General features: G+C 42.7%; 1 protein-coding gene across 1 annotated transcript; it reads left to right on the top strand.

The window, feature by feature from the left end:
- The first annotated feature begins 7,116 nt into the window (after positions 1 to 7,116).
- LOC140075652 (retinol dehydrogenase 7-like) lies at positions 7,117 to 17,488 on the top strand. The gene is made up of 6 exons (XM_072121792.1): positions 7,117 to 7,483; positions 13,493 to 13,534; positions 13,667 to 13,997; positions 16,144 to 16,402; positions 16,561 to 16,724; positions 17,180 to 17,488. The coding sequence occupies exons 1-6, from the start codon at positions 7,469 to 7,471 to the stop codon at positions 17,428 to 17,430; spliced, it is 1,062 nt and encodes a 353-aa protein (XP_071977893.1). The 5' UTR covers positions 7,117 to 7,468; the 3' UTR covers positions 17,431 to 17,488.
- Positions 17,489 to 19,283: the final 1,795 nt, after the last annotated feature.

Genomic DNA, 19,283 nt, shown 5'->3' with positions numbered 1-19,283 from the left:
CAGCGTGTATGGGCAGAAGAAGAGGAGTTGGAGGAGTTGGAGGAGGAGGAAATGGACAGTCAGGCCAGTGAGGGGAGTGAATTCTTACGCGTTGGTACTCTGACGCATATGGCAGATTTCATGCTAGGCTGCCTATCCCGTGACCCTCGCGTTCAAAGAATTTATTCCAGCACCGATTACTGGGTGTTCACTCTCCTGGACCCACGGTACAAGCAAAATCTTCCCACTCTCATCCCTGCAGAGGAAAGGAGTGTGAGAATGCATGAATACCAGCAGGCCCTGGTGCACAAGCTGAAACAGTATTTCCCTTCTGACAGCGCTAGCGGCAGAGTGCGTAGTTCTGCGGGACAAGTAGCGAGGGAGAGTAGGCGAGCAGGCAGCTTGTCCAGCACTGGCAAGGGTACGCTTTACAAGGCTTTTGCCAGCTTTATGTCACCCCAGCAAGACACTGTCACCTGTCCCCAGTCTCGGCAGAGTAGGGCTGATCTTTACAGAAAGATGGTGAGGGAGTACGTAGCTGACCATACCATCGTCCTAAATGATCACACAGCTCCCTACAACTACTGGGTTTCAAAGCTGGACATGTGGCACGAACTGGCGCTGTACGCCTTGGAGGTTCTTGCCTGCCCTGCCGCTAGCGTCTTGTCCGAGCGGGTTTTCAGTGCAGCTGGTGGCATCATCACCGATAAGCGTACACGCCTGTCGACTGACAGCGCTGACAGGCTGACGCTTATTAAAATGAATAAAGGCTGGATTTCTCAGAATTTCCAATCTCCACCAGGTGAAGGAAGCTCAACCTGAATAATTGATCCACTCCTCCTCCTCCTCATTTTCCTCCTTCTCCTCCTCTTTGTACAGTAAAGCAAAGGAAAATGGCTATTTTTTGACAGGGCCCACTGGCTCTTGCTATAGTACTTCATGCATTTAATTTTTCTGGAGGGCCACCTACCCGGTCCTCTGTTTGAAACAATTTTTGTGAGTGCCACATACAGGCACTCAATCTATTCCATTTTTCTGGAGGGCCACCTACCCGGTCCTCTGTTTTAAAAAATTTTTGGGACTGCCACATACAGGCACTCAATCTATTCCATTTTACTGGAGGGCCACCTACCTGCTCCTCTGGTTTGAAAAATGTTTGGGACTGCCACATACAGGCACTCAATCTATTCCATTTTACTGGAGGGCCACCTACCTGCTCCTCTGGTTTGAAACATTTTTGGGACTGCCACATACAGGCACTCAATCTATTCCATTTTACTGGAGGGCCACCTACCTTCTCCTCTGGTTTGAAAAATGTTTGGGACTGCCACATACAGGCACTCAATCTATTCCATTTTACTGGAGGGCCACCTACCTGCTCCTCTGGTTTGAAAAATTTTTGGGACTGCCACATACAGGCACTCAATCTATTCCATTTTACTGCAGGGCCACCTACCTGCTCCTCTGGTTTGAAACATTTTTGGGACTGCCACATACAGGCACTCAATCTATTCCATTTTACTGGAGGGCCACCTACCTGCTCCTCTGGTTTGAAAAATGTTTGGGACTGCCACATACAGGCACTATCCAAATTAAATTGTCTCCATAGCAGCCTCCACACGTTGTCTCCATTGCTACCTCCAAAAGTCGTCCATATAGCTGCCTCCATACATCGTCCCTTTATCAAACGAGGTGTGTCAGGCAGAAATTTGGGTTGTTTTCATGGATTCCACATCAAAGTTGTTAACTTTGTCGCCACCCTGCTGTGTTATCCACAAAATATACTGGCAAACTTTTACCATTTAGGGATATTATTTCAGCGCTTCTTGCGCATCTGTTTACATTCCCCTCACCCGGCATATCCTAAACTTATAAGAACGCTACTACACTTGATCTTATACAAAAGGTTCTTAGAAGTGCTGTTTGGGGAGTAGCCTAGAGACAGGGGCTTGGATTGGCGAAAGCTCGCCTGGCAGCGGAGCGCCAGCTCCATGCGCATCATGCGCTTCTTGCGCATCTGTTTACATTCCCCTCACCCGCCATATCCTAAACTTATAAGAACGCTACTACACTTGATCTTATACAAAAGGTTCTTAGAAGTGCTGTTTGGGGAGTAGCCTAGAGACAGGGGCTTGGATTGGCGAAAGCTCGCCTGGCAGCGGAGCGCCAGCTCCATGCGCATCATGCGCTTCTTGCGCATCTGTTTACATTCCCCTCACCCGCCATATCCTAAACTTATAAGAACGCTACTACACTTGATCTTATACAAAAGGTTCTTAGAAGTGCTGTTTGGGGAGTAGCCTAGAGACAGGGGCTTGGATTGGCGAAAGCTCGCCTGGCAGCGGAGCGCCAGCTCCATGCGCATCATGCGCTTCTTGCGCATCTGTTTACATTCCCCTCACCCGCCATATCCTAAACTTATAAGAACGCTACTACACTTGATCTTATACAAAAGGTTCTTAGAAGTGCTGTTTGGGGAGTAGCCTAGAGACAGGGGCTTGGATTGGCGAAAGCTCGCCTGGCTGCAGAGCGCCAGCTCCATCCCAAGATCCAACTAACATAGTTGCAGCACCTTTAATCTACTACTAGTTCACTGCCTCCATAATAATAATAATAATAATAATCTTTATTTATATAGCGTCATCATATTCTGTAGCGCTTTACAAATCATAGGAAACAAATACAAATGTAATGTAACAGAGCACAACATTTGTATGGAACAACAGGAGTGAGGTCCCTGCTCGCCAGAGCTTACGGTTTATGAAGATGATGGGGTAACACGAGGTAAAAGAATATTTAATGGTCAAGCCATTCTTCTTAGGGAATAGAAAAAAATATAATGAATGGAATTGCTGTCGCTTGAACCACTCAGCCGTCATCTTATATACCAGGTCCAGGGTGAATGGGACTGCAGAGAAGTCTGGTGCCTGTTGGTTGCTGGATAACAGATGGGAGGACGACACAGGACGGGTTAGTAGAAGAGTTAAAACTTCATGCAGTTAATGAGTGTTATAGGCTTGCCTAAAGAAATGGGTTTTAAGAGCACGTTTGAAACTTTGGAGGTTAGGTATTAGTCTGATAGTCCGGGGCAGAGCATTCCATAGAATTGGTGCAGCTCTAGAGAAGTCTTGGAGACGCGAGTGGGAGGTCCGCACTAGGGTAGAGGTTAATCTAAGATCACTGGCGGATCTAAGAGCACGGGTTGGGCGATAGACTGAGATAAGAGAGGAGAGGTAGGGGGGTGCAGCATTATTCAGAGCTTTATGGATGAGGGTTATTATTATTTTAAACTGTATTCGAAAGGAGACTGGCAGCCAGTGCAGCGACTGGCATGAACTGTAAGCATACATGGTCCCCTTATCAAACGAGCTGTGTCAGGCAGAATTTTGGGTTGTTTTCATGGCTTCCATGTTAACTTTGTCGCCACCCTGCTGTGTAATCCACAAAATATACTGGCAAACTTTTATCATGTACCGATATTATTTGAGCGCTTCTTGCTCACCTCCTTTGGTTCCTCTCTGACACCCATTGGTTTGAAGCCTGAGTCCATTTAGGGTATGTCGCCATGACACTCTCTAGCCTGCCGCTGCTGCCTCTGCATGCCGTCCCCTATAGTGTCAGGGTCAATTATTGGATGTTTTAGATGCTATCTAGCTTCATTCTGTCACTCTGTCATGGCCATGCTGTTGCCCATAATTTTGGCATAATGGTGCGATTAGGCAGCCTCAGAGGCATCCATGCATGCTGCCCCTGCTGTTTCCTGTCCATTTCCGTGGTGTTTCCATCCTTTTCTGAGGTTCCCAGGTGTTTGGCCAAGCTTCCCTGTGCAGAGCCTTGGTCCCCTTGAAAAATGCTCGAGTCTCCCATTGACTTCAATGGGGTTCGTTATTCGAGACGAGCACTCGAGCATCGGGAAAAGTTCGTCTCGAATAACGAGTACCCGAGCATTTTAGTGTTCGCTCATCTCTAATGGCTACCTTTTTTTTTGTGATGTGTAACATGTAAGCCTTTCTCTGGGTGAATTGTTAAATGGCAACCTGTCACTTGGTTATCTGTAACATGGCAGCCTTCTTCTAGGTGAGGTGTAACATGGCTGCCTGTCTCTAGGTGATGAGTAACATGGCTACCTCTCTCTAGGTGAGGTGTAACATGGCTGCCTGTCTCTAGGTGATGTGTAACATGGCTGCCTGTCTCTAGGTGAGGTGTAACATGGCTACCTCTCTCTAGGTGATGAGTAACATGGCTACCTGTCTCTAGGTGAGGTGTAACATGGCTACCTGTCTCTAGGTGATGTGTAACATGGCTGCCTGTCTCTAGGTGATGTGTAACATGGCTGCCTGTCTCTAGGTGAGGTGTAACATGGCTGCCTGTCTCTAGGTGATGTGTAACATGGCTGCCTGTCTCTAGGTGAGGTGTAACATGGCTACCTCTCTCTAGGTGATGAGTAACATGGCTACCTGTCTCTAGGTGAGGTGTAACATGGCTACCTGTCTCTAGGTGATGTGTAACATGGCTGCCTGTCTCTAGGTGATGTGTAACATGGCTGCCTGTCTCTAGGTGAGGTGTAACATGGCTGCCTCTCTCTAGGTGATGAGTAACATGGCTACCTCTCTCTAGGTGAGGTGTAACATGGCTGCCTGTCTCTAGGTGAGGTGTAACATGGCTGCCTGTCTCTAGGTGATGTGTAACATGGCTACCTCTCTCTAGGTGAGGTGTAACATGGCTGCCTGTCTCTAGGTGATGTATAACATGGCTGCCTGTCTCTAGGTGAGGTGTAACATGGCTGCCTGTCTCTAGGGGATGTATAACATGGCTGCCTGTCTCTAGGTGATGTATAACATGGCTGCCTGTCTCTAGGTGAGGTGTAACATGGCTGCCTGTATCTATTGTGGGTGAGGTGTAACATGGCTGCCTGTCTCTATTGTGGGTGATGTGTAACATGGCTGCCTGTCTCTATTGTGGGTGATGTGTAACATGGCACCCTTTCTCTAGGTGATGTATTGTATAGCATCCTTTCTATATGGTAAGAACATGGCTACCTGTCTGGGTGTTTCCATCACATGACCAGGAAAGATTTCTATCCAATTGAAGTAAACAATGAAGTTGTCAATTCAATGATTTTGCCCACTTTGCAGAATACCTGTTTGTGTGTCAGAGTATTTGGTAATACTGTGCACAATGTTACAATATCACAGCAGTAATAACCCGGTACAAGTTCATGTGATATCATTAACCTTCTACACAGATTAATGGAGCAGCAATAAAGTGCTTAGCGGGTTTTACGTGACAAGCAATGAACAAGTGTAGATGATGAGATCCAGTCTGTGACCCCTCCTCATAAATGGATTTATCTGTCAAGAGCAACATGATGGTGGTCATTGAACTCTTATAGTTACACATTTCATCAATTTGTTGCAATCAAAGCGATTTAAAATCAACCTGTCATCAGGAATGTCATTTTTAGCTGGTGACAGGTTCTCTAGTCTACGCTATGCTGATTTTAAAAATGCCTTTGTCAGCATTCTGAATCATTTCAGTACTTTATATAAGTTTAATTCACATTACCTGGCTGCAGCATGTGTTGAGTCCCTTGTTAAGGCAGCAGGGGCCTGTGTGTAACTGTGTCAATCTCCTCTCCCTCATCGCTCCTCACTATCTATCATATGCATTCAGCTGGCAGAGGAGGAAGGAGGATGGTGTGGAGGAGAATGCATGTGTAAATTCAGCATAGCAGAGGCTATTGGAAATTTACACCAGCTAAAAATTACATTCCATTAAGATGAACTGAGTATTTAAAGAACATCTACCACCAGGATGAAGGATTGTAAACCAAGCACACTGGCATACTGTTGTGTGCCCCCTCTGGCAAGATCCACTCTTCTTTGAGCTTCTTATTGACCTTGTGTCAAAGAATAATAGACTAATAAAATTATGTATATGAGGGGTTCCAGGCTCCATTAACACCTATGGAGCCCTGGAACCCCGGACATTAAAGGGGTATTCCAGGAATCAGCATAATGCATATACAAATGGGTACTCAAAATATAATGTAATATGTAATTAGTTGTTATTTAAAATGTTGCTCCCCTTAGCAGAAAATGCTGGTGACAAACACTATGATGGAGAATTAAACCCTTTAATCAGTCCGTAGATTTCCTCCGCCCGGTCTGTTGCAGAGCAGACACAGGACTGCCGCTGGTCACATGTCCACATCACATGTCCTGCACCTGCCTGGGCAGGTCATGTGATCATCGCTATGTTTGGCTGTAGTGGGTTGGTTGCAGTGCATCCAGTATGGCCAGTGTTGTGGGGATGGCAGTTACACATCATTACTATGGTAACAGAGCAGGACAGACTGTTATATCATCACTGGGAGCGGAGCATACGAGGGAGGAGGAGTTACTGAGAACTAAAGGATCATGGAACTTGTAGTTTCCAGTGGCGGCCATCTTAATGATAACTCCACCTACTTTAGAGAGGCCATAAATTTTGTAAATCAGAAAATCAAACTATTGAAGCTCCGTTTTGTGACTAATGACATTGAGCATTGTTACATTCATTTATTTATATCATCATGGGTTTTTGTTTCAGACGTTCATATTCCCGGAATACCCCTTTAAATACAATTTGCACTGCCCCTCCTTCTCTATAACATGCTGCCTGCAGATAGGACAATATATATAATCTGCACAGCGCTTCCTGCTCTATAACATGCTGTCTGCAGGCAGGATACTATGTCCTTGGGCTGTGAAGGTTGTTACACTTTTCACATGTGATACAAACTACAGCCAAGGGCACAAGAGTTTCTCTGTTTCGAAACAATAAAAATTTTTTGTACTTGTAGAGGAAACATTTATATAAAGATGATTTCTGTCTCCGTTCTCCAGGCATTGTTGTGCAGCCTCTTATATAATGTACCTGGCACTGAATGTACCATCCATGACGTAATCACAGAGGTCAAAAAGCCAGAAACTAAAAGAACCCTTAATCCCCAGAGGACACTCCGGGGACATTATGTGCCAGGAGGATGAAGCTGGAAAAGAAACATTTCCTAAAAAGCTGCTGGGTGTGTGGGGGTGAGAGTCTGATACTTACATAAGGTAATACCCTGGACTGATGGCTTTGCATAACAATATTCCCCCCCCCCCCCAGCCCCTCCAGGCCACAGACAGCTCAGATGCTGGTATTTAGTCTCCGCTAATAAGGATTAAGTGCTGCGTTCCAAAAATAATCAGGACAAGGATACACGATGGGCCAAAGTGGACGTGAATGTTTACAGGATTCCCATGGATTATATCACACCCAACCAACGTCTTATACAATCGCTCTGCCAGGAGATAGGAAGGTTTGCTCTTTTTTTCCGTAAGCGATGCCTTAAGTTATAGGATTTCTACGCAAATCTCTCCAAAGGCGTCTGGGGAAGACAATGCACTGGGCATGGACTGAGCTGTAGGAGAATCCTGGTGGTCCAGACACTTCACCCCTCACCATGGTGCTGTATACTGTAAGTGCCTGGTACTGAGTATAATGTGGGTTGTGTTATGATGTTGCATTGTTCTGGGATTGTGTTTTATGAGATTTATACTGTTGTAGTGTAAACTCTGAACATGGATGGACATGATAGCATCCAAATACTCAGTAAATCTATGTCAAATTCTATAGTCTCTGCTTAGAGTACTGGTGGTCCCCTACTTAAGAACACCTGACTTACAGAAGACAGTTACAAACGGACCTCTGGATTTCGGTAATTTACTGTACTTTAGTCCTAGGCTCCAATATTCAGCTGTAACAGTTATCACAGGTGTCTGTAATCAAGATTTATTGTTAATCCTGGTTCTTATGACAATCAAACAATTTTAAAATCCGATTGTCACAGAGACCAAAAAAAAATTTGTCTGTAGTTACAATGATAAAATATACAGTTCCGACTTACATACAAATTCAACTTAAGAACAAACCTAAAAAACTTATCCTGGACGTAACCTGGGGACTGCCTGTAATGTGTTAGGACCAGTTCACACCAAAACCAGGAGTGATCAACCACAAATAATAGGTGCAAGTCTATGGGGGTCATTTATCTTATCTCTGTCTTTTTTCCATCTGCTTCCTTGGTAATTTATCATTTTCACTTTTTCCTTGTGTTAAATTGTTACAAATGTCTCAAGTTAATTCTTTTCATTTTCCAAGTATGGCTGAGTTTCTTGTGCCAAAAATGTGAGACAATTTAAAAAGATAAATGTTATTGGACCCTTCTGGAATAGAAGATAAATCTCCTACTGACAGTGTAAACCAGTGTCCAGCATCGCATATTTCAAAAAGTTGCAAAAATTGCAATGTACCATAAAAAGTAGCAAAAAAGGCAGAAAAAATGGCAGAAAAATAAAGATAAATGACCCTTATGTATTCTACCTCCACTCCTTGTTTTGGGTAATAATAAATCAGATAAAATCAATAATAAAAACAGATAAAATAAGTGATCTTGGATGATTTTTGGCTACTTTAGATGCAGAACGTAATAGTATTTGTCATATATCATAAAATCAGATGGGCAGTGTTTTAATGGGGTCTTGTAACTTATTTCCCCCTTCTCTGACCTGTTTTTGCACTTTTGATAAGTCTATTTTTTGCACCTCATTTGTCTTTGTAGTTTTGGCTCTTTGTCAAATGCAGATTTTTTGGAGACTTATTAGGGCTCATTTACTAAGGACTGTGCAGCAGTTTTCTGGCGGACTTTTCACATTTATTCTAGTGCCAAGTGTGAGAAATCATTGGCAAATGAAAGGGAGTCATTGGGGGTCAGTTATCTTAGGCTTTTTTTTTTCTTATATTTGCAACATTTTGCCGCATTTGCATATTTGCATTAAAATTTGTGACTTTTCCGCTCATCATTCCAAGTTAGTAGCACCAGAATTTTTCAGTGTTGCTCCTAATATATCTTTAAAATCCAGATGTGGACGTCTAAAAAGTTGCAATTTTGTCTCAAGTCGCCATAAAATGGTGCAATTTTTGGATAAATAAATTCCACTACTGAGTTGGCTTAGAATTATTAAAGAATTTGCAACTTTTTTTTAAAAAGCGCAAAAAAAAAAAAAAAAACCCATGAGACACATGCAGAATCTATCACAAGAAAAAGCAAAAAAATGCACATACAAATGTCCGGACTATAGATAAATGACCCCCATTGTGTTATAATATGATATTATACATCATTTTATAACATTTATTTACTATTTACACATTCTGGGATTTTTTATGCAATTTTTAAAGCCCAAACTAGATTTAGGTCATAAAACCTATAAAGGACCAATTATATTAATCCTTTTAATTTGGCCTTTTAATTTTATAAAAAAATTATTTTTGGTGTAATTTATAGACCCCCTAACATCTCTGAGGAAATAGAGGGTCACCTATATAAACAGATGGAGCGGGCTGCACAGGAGGGGACCGTAGTGATAATGGGAGACTTTAACTTTCCAAATATAAATTGGGGTCAGGGCTCGTCTTCATCTATGAAGGGGAGACATTTTATCAACTTTCTGCAGGATAATTTTATGGTGCAGCTGGTAGAAGATCCCACAAGAGGTGACGCATTGTTGGACCTTGTGATTTCTAACAATGAGGAGATTGTCCAAAATGTCAGTATCAGGGAACCCCTTGGGAACAGCGATCATAATATAATTATTTTCCTCTTAAACTTTAAAAAGCAGAAACAGGTGGGAAAATCGAAAACTTTGAATTTTAAGAGGGCTAATTTCCAAAAATTCAGGGCTGCAATACAGGATATAGACTGGGATCAGATACTGTCACATGGTGATACTAATGTTAAATGGGAGAAATTCAAATCTATCCTGGGTTTTTATACTTCTAAATTTATTCCAATAGGTAACAAGTATAGACGGGCTAGATCACATCCCGCGTGGCTTACAGCTACAGTTAAAAGGGCAATTAATGAGAAAAAGAGGGCATTTAAAAAATATAAATCTGACGGGTCACCAGAGGCTTTCAATACTTACAAAAAACTTACCAAAATCTGTAAAAAGGAAATCAAATCAGCCAAAATACAAAATAAAAGACAGGTAGCTAAAGATAGCAAAACAAATCCCAAGAAATTTTTTAGGTATATCAATGCAAAAAAAAATGGGTCACAACAGGTTGGACCCCTTTATTCTGAAAATGGGGCATCGGTGACTGGAGACCAGGAGAAGGCAGAGATACTTAATAGGTTTTTTAGCTCCGTTTATACAATAGAAGAGAGAACTTCTGACGTGGGTGGTGCCAGTGCGGGTCATGGATCCTGTGATATACTAGGCTGGCTAAATGTAGACATTATCCAATCTAAGCTCAATAAAATCAATGTGTACAAAGCTCCTGGACCAGATGGGTTACACCCCAGAGTTCTTAAAGAACTCAGTTCTGTTATTGCTGTACCACTGTCTAAAATCTTCAGGGATTCTGTAATGTCTGGTGTGGTGCCAAGTGACTGGCGCAAGGCAAATGTGGTGCCAATATATAAAAAGGGCTCTAGAACTTCACCAGGCAATTACAGGCCTGTAAGCTTAACTTCCATTGTGGGGAAAGTATTGGAAGGGTTAGTAAAAGACTATATACTGGAGTATGTGACATCAAATAGTATAATAAGTGATAACCAGCATGGGTTTACTAAGAATAGAAGTTGTCAAACTAACCTTATCTGCTTTTATGAAGAGGTGAGCAGATGCTTGGATGGAGGAGCAGCTGTGGATATTGTGTTCTTGGACTTTGCAAAGGCATTTGACACTGTCCCTCATAGATGCCTGATGGGTAAAATTAGGGCTATTGGTTTGGCAGAAATCATTTGCAATTGGATTGAAAACTGGCTGAAGGATCGTATCCAGAGAGTTGTGGTCAATGATTCCTACTCGGAATGGTCACCAGTTATGAGTGGTGTACCCCAGGGTTCTGTGCTTGGCCCCCTACTATTTAATATATTTATTAATGATATAGAGGTAGGAATTAATAGCACTGTGTCTATTTTTGCAGATGACACCAAACTGTGTAGTGTAATACAGTCTATGGAGGATGTTCATAGGCTGCAGGGTGACTTGGACAAACTGAATGTTTGGTCATCCACTTGGCAAATGAGGTTTAATGTGGATAAATGTAAGGTTATGCACCTGGGGGCCAATAATCCAAAGGCAAAATATGTCCTTGGGGGAGTAAATCTGGGAGAGTCCCTTGTTGAGAAGGACCTGGGGGTACTAGTAGATCATAAATTGAATAACAGCATGCAATGTCAATCAGCTGCCTCTAAAGCCAGTAGGATCTTGTCATGTATCAAAAGTGGTATGGACTCTCGTGATAGGGATGTAATATTACCACTATACAAGGCACTGGTTCGGCCACACCTGGAATATGCTGTCCAGTTCTGGGCACCGGTCCATAAAAAGGATGCCCTGGAGCTGGAGAGGGTTCAACGTAGAGCCACAAAAATGATAAGGGGTATGGAGGGTCTCAGTTATGAGGAAAGATTAAAACAACTAGATTTATTTAGTCTGGAAAAGAGACGACTACGAGGGGACATGATTAATTTATATAAATATATGAATGGTCCATACAAAAAATATGGTGGTAAGTTGTTTCAGATTAGATCAAATCAAAAGACGAGGGGGCACTGTCTCCGTTTGGAGAAATCAAGGTTTAATCACCGGAGGCGACAGGGCTTTTTTACTATGAGAACGGTCAATCTGTGGAATAGCCTGCCTCAGGCGCTGGTCACAGCAGGGACAGCAGAGAGCTTCAAGAAGGGTCTAGATGCCTTTTTACACCTAAATAACATTGATGGTTATGCTATATAGAATTGTTTCCCCTAAATCCCTTCCTCATCCAATCCCTTCCCTTCCTTGGTTGAACTTGATGGACAAGTGTCTTTTTTCAACCGTAGAAACTATGAAAAGTGTTTTTACGATTTCAAGAAATTTTTCAAAGGAGCAAGAAAACGGGACAAAAAATGCTACAAAAAGTCCTGATGTGAATAAAGTCTAAATTCAGGAACATTTTGTAGCTGCCTCTAGTCATGAGTCCTGCCCCTTCATCCGACCGCCTGCGGCATTCTGAGGTTACATGATAGGATTCAGCTCTACCTTGTCTCACCTTTTATCCATTTATTTATAATATGATGACCACCACCATAAATCAGGGCGTTTGTAAAATCCCAAAATTGGCAAATTCATTTTATTGAGTCAATCAATTAACTCCATTACAGTTAAAGGAAATCTCCCATCAGAATCCATCATGATAAACCAGGGACACTTACCCATAGATCCAGGCACCATGACTGTAGTAATCTTCTTATATGTGTTATCCATGGCCTCCTTCCTTCTAAAATCATCTTTTAAAATGATGCTAATGAGCATAAGGGGCTCTGGGAGACGTTACTAGAGCCTTTCCCTGCTGCAGTGTCACAGTCTGCTTCAGTGTGCAAGAGCACTTCCCACTTCCACTGGGTGAAATGGAGGAGCAGGGTGAGGATAACACCCCCAATAGCACTTTTGGCTCATTAGCACAATTGTAAAAGTTGATTTTAGAAGGAAGGAGGTCATGGATAACAAATATAAGAAGATTACCACAGTCCCGGTGCCTGGATCTATGAGTAAGTGTCCATGATTTATCATGATGGATTTTGATGGTAGATTTTCTATAGTTTTCAATCGGAGTGCATGTACACTATTACAGCATGTTCTATAATATAAGAATATAGATTTACAGAATGTTCCGTTACTTTCATTGACAGCTAGATTGTAGGTAGCAGCCACGAATATAAATGGTTGCGGTGCTGAGACTTACCATTGGGTCATCGGGAGGCATTTATCACTGGTTTGAATCTTTTTCTACTCTATTTTTGGAAAACATTTTTTGCAAATGGAGTTTTTCGCGGCCTTGCCACTTCCTTTGAAGTGTGTAAAAGGTGGCGCCAATGGGCCGAGCTGAATTTAGGAACTTTTACTGGAGTCAATTGTAACGAGTTGTGCACCTTGTATATGATGAGGCCTTGTCAAATATTAGGCACGTGCTGCACAGGGGAAACAGGGTATCAAGAAAGAAGGGAAAAATGGCTACCATTGCGTTACGTTGTATCAGGACATCTGCAGCCCAGGAAGGTGCTTTGCCCTCTTAAAATAAGAGTGAACTTAGATATAGGTCTGATAATAGTTAGATGGGGGGTTAGATAAATCGGAATATATGACATTGGATGGACTGTACCATTAGATCCAGGACTGTCATACAGTGATTTCTCATGATCTTGATGTGACTATTGAGTATTTTCTTGCATAGTTTGCACGTTTATAACGTCCTGTACATTATGCAGGTTTGTTATTCTGGCGATGTAGGACATTAGGATGATACACGGCAGAGGTTTCCCTGTAATGAGTTGTATTTAGTCCTCGCTGCTCGGTTTGATACTTGTTTTTATGTAGATGTGGCCTTTCTATGACATTACATGAATAATATTTTGTCCTCGTTATTGTGTCCTCAGGGAGAAGAAGAGGAAGAAGATTATCTGTACAGATTTCGAGAGGTAACTATCCAATCTACTGCATGTTCAGCATATACCAAAAACCAATTACTGTCCATAACAAGTCTAACCTGCTATTAAATATTTTATTATTTTTGGATAATGTAGCTAATTTTTCCAATTATTTTCCCTTAGCTGTGGATTGTACATCCGGCATTGATGGGAACTTTGACCTCCGTTGTCTTCCTGTTTGTTTGCTGGACCATTAGAGACAACCTGAAAGTCAGAGACGTTCGTGGCAAATATGTGTTTATCACAGGATGTGATTCAGGATTTGGAAACCTTCTGGCTCAGAGACTTCACAGGAAAGGATTTGACGTCATCGCCGCTTGTCTGACGGAGAAAGGAAGTGACGACTTGAAGGCCTGTACATGTCCTACGCTGAAGACTGTCCTACTAAATGTCACTAACCCCAAGAGTATTGATAATGCGGTGACATTCGTGGCGGAGGAGACTGGTAGTAAAGGTAACGTCCTCTCTGACTATGTACAGCTCGTACCTGCCAACGCTTGGTTAGTTAGAGGCCCAATGGCATACACAGCGCAAGTTGATGGGTTGCAAAGGATGCGGGTGCACCCAGGTCCATGAATGACTCTTCCCCATACAAAGAGATCAATGCTATAATCAATACATTGTACTTGGTGGCCCTGGTACAGATCTTACATTGGGGTCCATTAGCTTCAAGTTACGTCTCTGGTAGGGATGCGCTGACACGTTAGGATTTTGGTCCACCGAGTTCGTCAGGTGGCTAGTAGGGTGAGGGGGTATTATTTTTAATGGTGTCGTTTTAGTTTGTGTTTGTGTTAACACCAAAACATATAAACTACTGGGAACTACTGGGATGTGAGGTTCTTGATTTATGCAATGTCTTCAAGCTGAAAGGAAGAAAGTGGATAATTTTGTTACACCAAGATATGAAGTGCCAAAGTTTTCCTTCAACATTCTCGACCTGAAAGTTTGTTTCGGAACCCAAACTCTCATCCCCACCGATAACACCCTTTAGATGCCGCCAGCGAAGCCTTCTTCTTCTGGGATTGTCGATCCCAGGTGACAATCCTAGGGAAGATGCAGGCACGCATGTGTCACCAGTAGTCACACCTGCAATCAGTGCTGGCACCGATTGGAGGTGTTACCGGCATGGGGATGAGCCAGAACGCCGAATCCAGACTTCTGGCTGAAGTTGCGGTATGGGTTTGCTCATCCCTAGTCTCCGGCTGTAGCTCAGGTCCTTCTCTTGGATACTTTCCAGCTAGTGATGTCCTTGTATAAAGTCAAGCAGCAGGGAAGCAGTAGATATACTGCCGGTGCCAGCTGTGCCGCATGAATATCTTTTTAATGAGCCATTTCCAGTTAGTGTTGTGATGATAAATCTTCTGCTTCAATAACCTATTGCAAATCAGCCCCTGTGGCGGATCATTTTCAGAAAGTCTTTTCAATGTTGGAGTTTTGATTATCTGGGTTCTTCAGATAGTACAGTAGTTGTAGGCTACTTCCGGCACTCCTCTATCCCAATACAGAATGAGGCCTCATTCACATCTTGTTTTTTTTCAACAGTTTTTTTGCAATGGGATGCAACAACTCCTTGCATCACATGTAACTATGATGCTTGGACTTCCATACCTGGAGTAATGTTTGGCCCATGAAATGTGGCCACCATATGGTACCCGTTCACTGACCTAGAATATTCATATAAAGAAGTCAAGGAGGTAGTAGACCCATGGGCATTGTTGTCAAAGCTAAACGGATACCTGGAGATACCAAGGAACAGACTAGGACCTTACATCGTTGCTGATTACTTTTCATTATCTGAATGCCATTCCACTTGCCTAGGCCTTCTAGGTTCATGTTTATTATCATGTTGGATAAATGGCCATGCTTCGGTTGTCACACCTCTCAATTTCATTGGCTTTTCTTATGGGGGGCATTGGGATTCTAAGGGTTTCCCGACCCTCTCACAACCTGGCTCTCTCCTGTTCTCTCACCACCTTGCACCTGAGCTCAATTTTATGCCTTAAAGGATATCAACCACATAAAAAAATAGAAATAATAAAAAACACGAGAAATACTCACCTCCGCTCCTCTTCATCTTGATCCTGGATCACCTAGAAAACCTGGGTATATGATCAGATGTTTGGGCATAGTCTATGTTAGGGTCAATGAAGAAAGACAACTAGTTGGGTTGGGTAGTTGGTCTTCCTTTGGAGAAGACTTGTAATAAACTGTGTTTCTTTTGTGGCATTATGGGTAAAGAAGTTTCTGTATATACTTATATTGGTAATCTGTGTCCAGTGGGTCCATGCCTCTATTCGTGCCAGGGACAGTATGGCCTGACAGTGCTGCACGTACGCCACTGATTCCTAATACTAATCCAATTATAATACATATTGTTCTATTAATACATGCTGTATGGATGGCTTGCATCCTCCAGTGTCAGCAGATATTGCAAATAGCCGTGGACAAAAACCATATTAAAAAATACATTGGTCGTGGAGTTACGGTATTTTATTTTGGATGGAGAAAGACGGATAGTAGAGTGACATAACATTAATAAGAGTCCCTGAGCTCTGAACACGAAAAGGGCTCAACTCTTATCTTCACTGTTATATGTATAGGTTTGTACGGATTGGTGAACAATGCAGGAAGAGCCACTCCGATCGGACCCACTGACTGGTTGGACATGGAAGACTTCCACAGGGTCCTCGATGTAAACCTTATTGGACTGATTGAGGTCACAATAAAATTCCTGCCACTTCTGAAGAAGGGCCAGGGAAGAATCGTCAATGTGGCCAGTGTGATGGGGCGATTGGCTTTTGGAGGTGGTGGCTACAGTCTATCAAAATGTGGTGTGGAATCTTTCTCCGACAGCCTGAGGTAAGTACATTTTATAGTTTTAATGGACCGTTTTATAGTTGTGGCCATATAAATTAGATGAATATTGACCCACCAGCTAATGAGTTTGGGAATGTCTCAACTTTTCGGGGCAAGAAGCTTTAGATATCCTCAATGATTGTGAATCTTATTTATTTCAGGAGAGACATGCAGCATTTTGGAGTAAAAGTCAGTATCATAGAACCTGGATTTTTTAAGACTGGAGTCACCAGCCTTGAAATAATCGAGAAAGACTTACAGCGACTGTGGAATAGACTTTGTCCAGAAGTCAGATTTGCATATGGCGATAAGTACTTTGATAACTGTAAGTAATGTCTCTATAAAGGCTTTCCTTCCTGCAAAGCTATGTGGTTGTAAACTTCGAGAACTTGTTAAAATATAGATTGTTAACAGCTACCATACCAGGCCACAGCACAACAGGATTGGAGTCATCAGGGGTGTCACATGACCACAACCTCTACAGAGATATGCATTCATATGAGGTCACGTGATCTTTTTCTGTGGCATCATTGGTTCTCTGTTTCATTCCTCAGTAAAAGGATAGCAGAGTCTATTGTCTTTCCCCACCAAGTGGAGAGGGATATTTTGTGATGCATTACACATCATGTGATCATATGTTACCCTTTCCCTCCAAAAGTTTTTTTTCCACTTTTTAGAGACTTTTTTGAAAATCTGGAATTTTTAGACCGATGTGCATTATATCCAGTCCCTGACAGATCTCCATTTCCCGCCATGACTATTGTCTTGTCCTTCTTGCAGATTTAAAAGTCCAACGATTATCAATGAAAACATTGTGCAGTTCTGACATCTCCAAAGTTACAAACTGCATGGAGCACGCACTGACAGCCAAATACCCACGGACACGGTACGGCGCAGGCTGGGACGCAAAGCTGTTTTGGCTTCCTCTATCTTACGCACCAGCCATTATCGCTGACGTCATGCTGCAAATGTTATTACCTCGACCAATCGGGATCAAGAAAGCGGTCGCCAAAAACCAGGTGGACGTATAAATCCCCATCCTGCACCTATCTAGCTAAATATGAATTAAATATTATTTTTCAAAAAAAAAAGAACTTTTGTTTTTCCTCTTAAATGAACAAAAAAACTGCTCTTCTTTCAAAGGTACAATAAAACTCTCTAGCGCCACCTGTGGCTAATTATCTTGAAAGTCAATGGGAGGGGATTATTCAGTAAGCGATTGGTGCCACCCTTGTTGCATACAAAAATGAGCAAATGTTTTTGTGTTTCTTATTTGCAATAAAAGTTGCTAATTTTCTCCACTTTTCCAACTTTTGAAAAGTATTTACAGAACACTTTTGGCACCAATTATAGCATAAGTTTGAATTTGTTCATGAAAAAAATTATTTTGCTGTATTTTTTTGAAAATCCATTCACACACAGCTCTGCTACATCCTTACACTCACACACAACACTTTCTTTCTCATATATCACAAATGTGTCTGAATCTGCGTTAGTGATCTCCTTATTCAAGATTATCCATCACGTCACTGGTGTACATAGGATTATCTCACAGATGTTCCTTAGGGTGGTTTCACATTGGCACATTTTTTCATCAGTGTTTTTCACTGAACCCATTTTGGCTTATGGACAAGTACAGATTGTTTTTTTCTCCCTGGCTACAGTGATTTTTCACTGATGCCTTACTGAACTGTTCTTTTCAATGGGCTTTTTCACACTTCAGGTTTTTTTCACTGATCCAATGTTGTCAGGTTCTAAACTGATCACTGATTAGTGAAAAAAACTGACGTATGAAAAAGTCCATTGAAAAGAAAGGGTCAGTAAAGCATCAGGGAAAAATCCCTGGAGCGAGGAAGAGGCAACCTATCTGTATGTGTTTATAAGCCAAAACTTGTTCACTGATGTGAAAAAAACACCAAGGAAAACCACCCTTAGGCTACATTCACACAATGTATGCCCGCCATACTACATCCCCACCGGGGAGAGGAGCAGGGGATGAGCGCTGCTCACCCCCACCCCTCTCCATAGGAATATACAGTGCACGTCCCCGTATCACGTAGAAAGATAGGACATGTCAGCTCCCGTACAGGGCCATGAGCCCATAAAAGTGTATGGGGGACATATATACACCGTATACACGTCGGCCGTATATACGTCCCCCATATGTTCGTGTGAATGTAGCCTTAGGCTGTAGCTGGGCGGTCATACGTTTGGAACCATAGAGAGGAGTTGGAATGACCCCTTCCCTCTCGATAGACATGCACGACGCCATGACACGGAAGGATAGAACGCATCCTATTTTTTCCCAGTGTACAGAGCGGTGCAGCACCGTATCGCTCCATGCACCAATTGCTGGCCTACCGGGGACGTATGGCTGCAAGCTAGCGCCCGTACATACATACCTCTGTGGTCGTGTGCATGGGGCTTAAGGCTGCCCACAATAATAGGTCAATTATACTGTATTTGGGGGGCAGTGTGGCCATTAGCCTCATGCAGTGCCACACATTTCCTTTGAGATCCAGGCCAGTGAACGTGAGCATTTACTCACTCAAATCAATTCCGAGGACAAACTGTAGTCCAGTGGAGACCCCAATAAGGAGAATGTGCATGCAGTGGAGACTCCCTGAGAAGGTTTCGGGCTGTTTGTGCATAAATTCTTTGTTTAGTGGTGTCACTTGAAGCTGATGGGCTTCAGTGCACAGTCCGTGCCAGGCCGCCAACAATAATGCATGGTTTATAGTATTGGTCTTCTCATATGAAAAACTAACGCCTTTTTGGCTCCGTTGCAACCGCACCCTCTGATTGTTGCAGTAGCTGTTTGGGTGGCTGGTCTCAGACAATCTTGGAGGTGAAGATGCTGGTCGTGGAGGTCTGGGGCTTGTCT

This window comes from Engystomops pustulosus, chromosome 8 (assembly GCF_040894005.1).
Source record: "Engystomops pustulosus chromosome 8, aEngPut4.maternal, whole genome shotgun sequence".
Taxonomy (NCBI): domain Eukaryota; kingdom Metazoa; phylum Chordata; class Amphibia; order Anura; family Leptodactylidae; genus Engystomops; species Engystomops pustulosus.
Note: the sequence above shows the minus strand (reverse complement) of the source record. Positions and strands in the feature narration are given on the sequence as shown.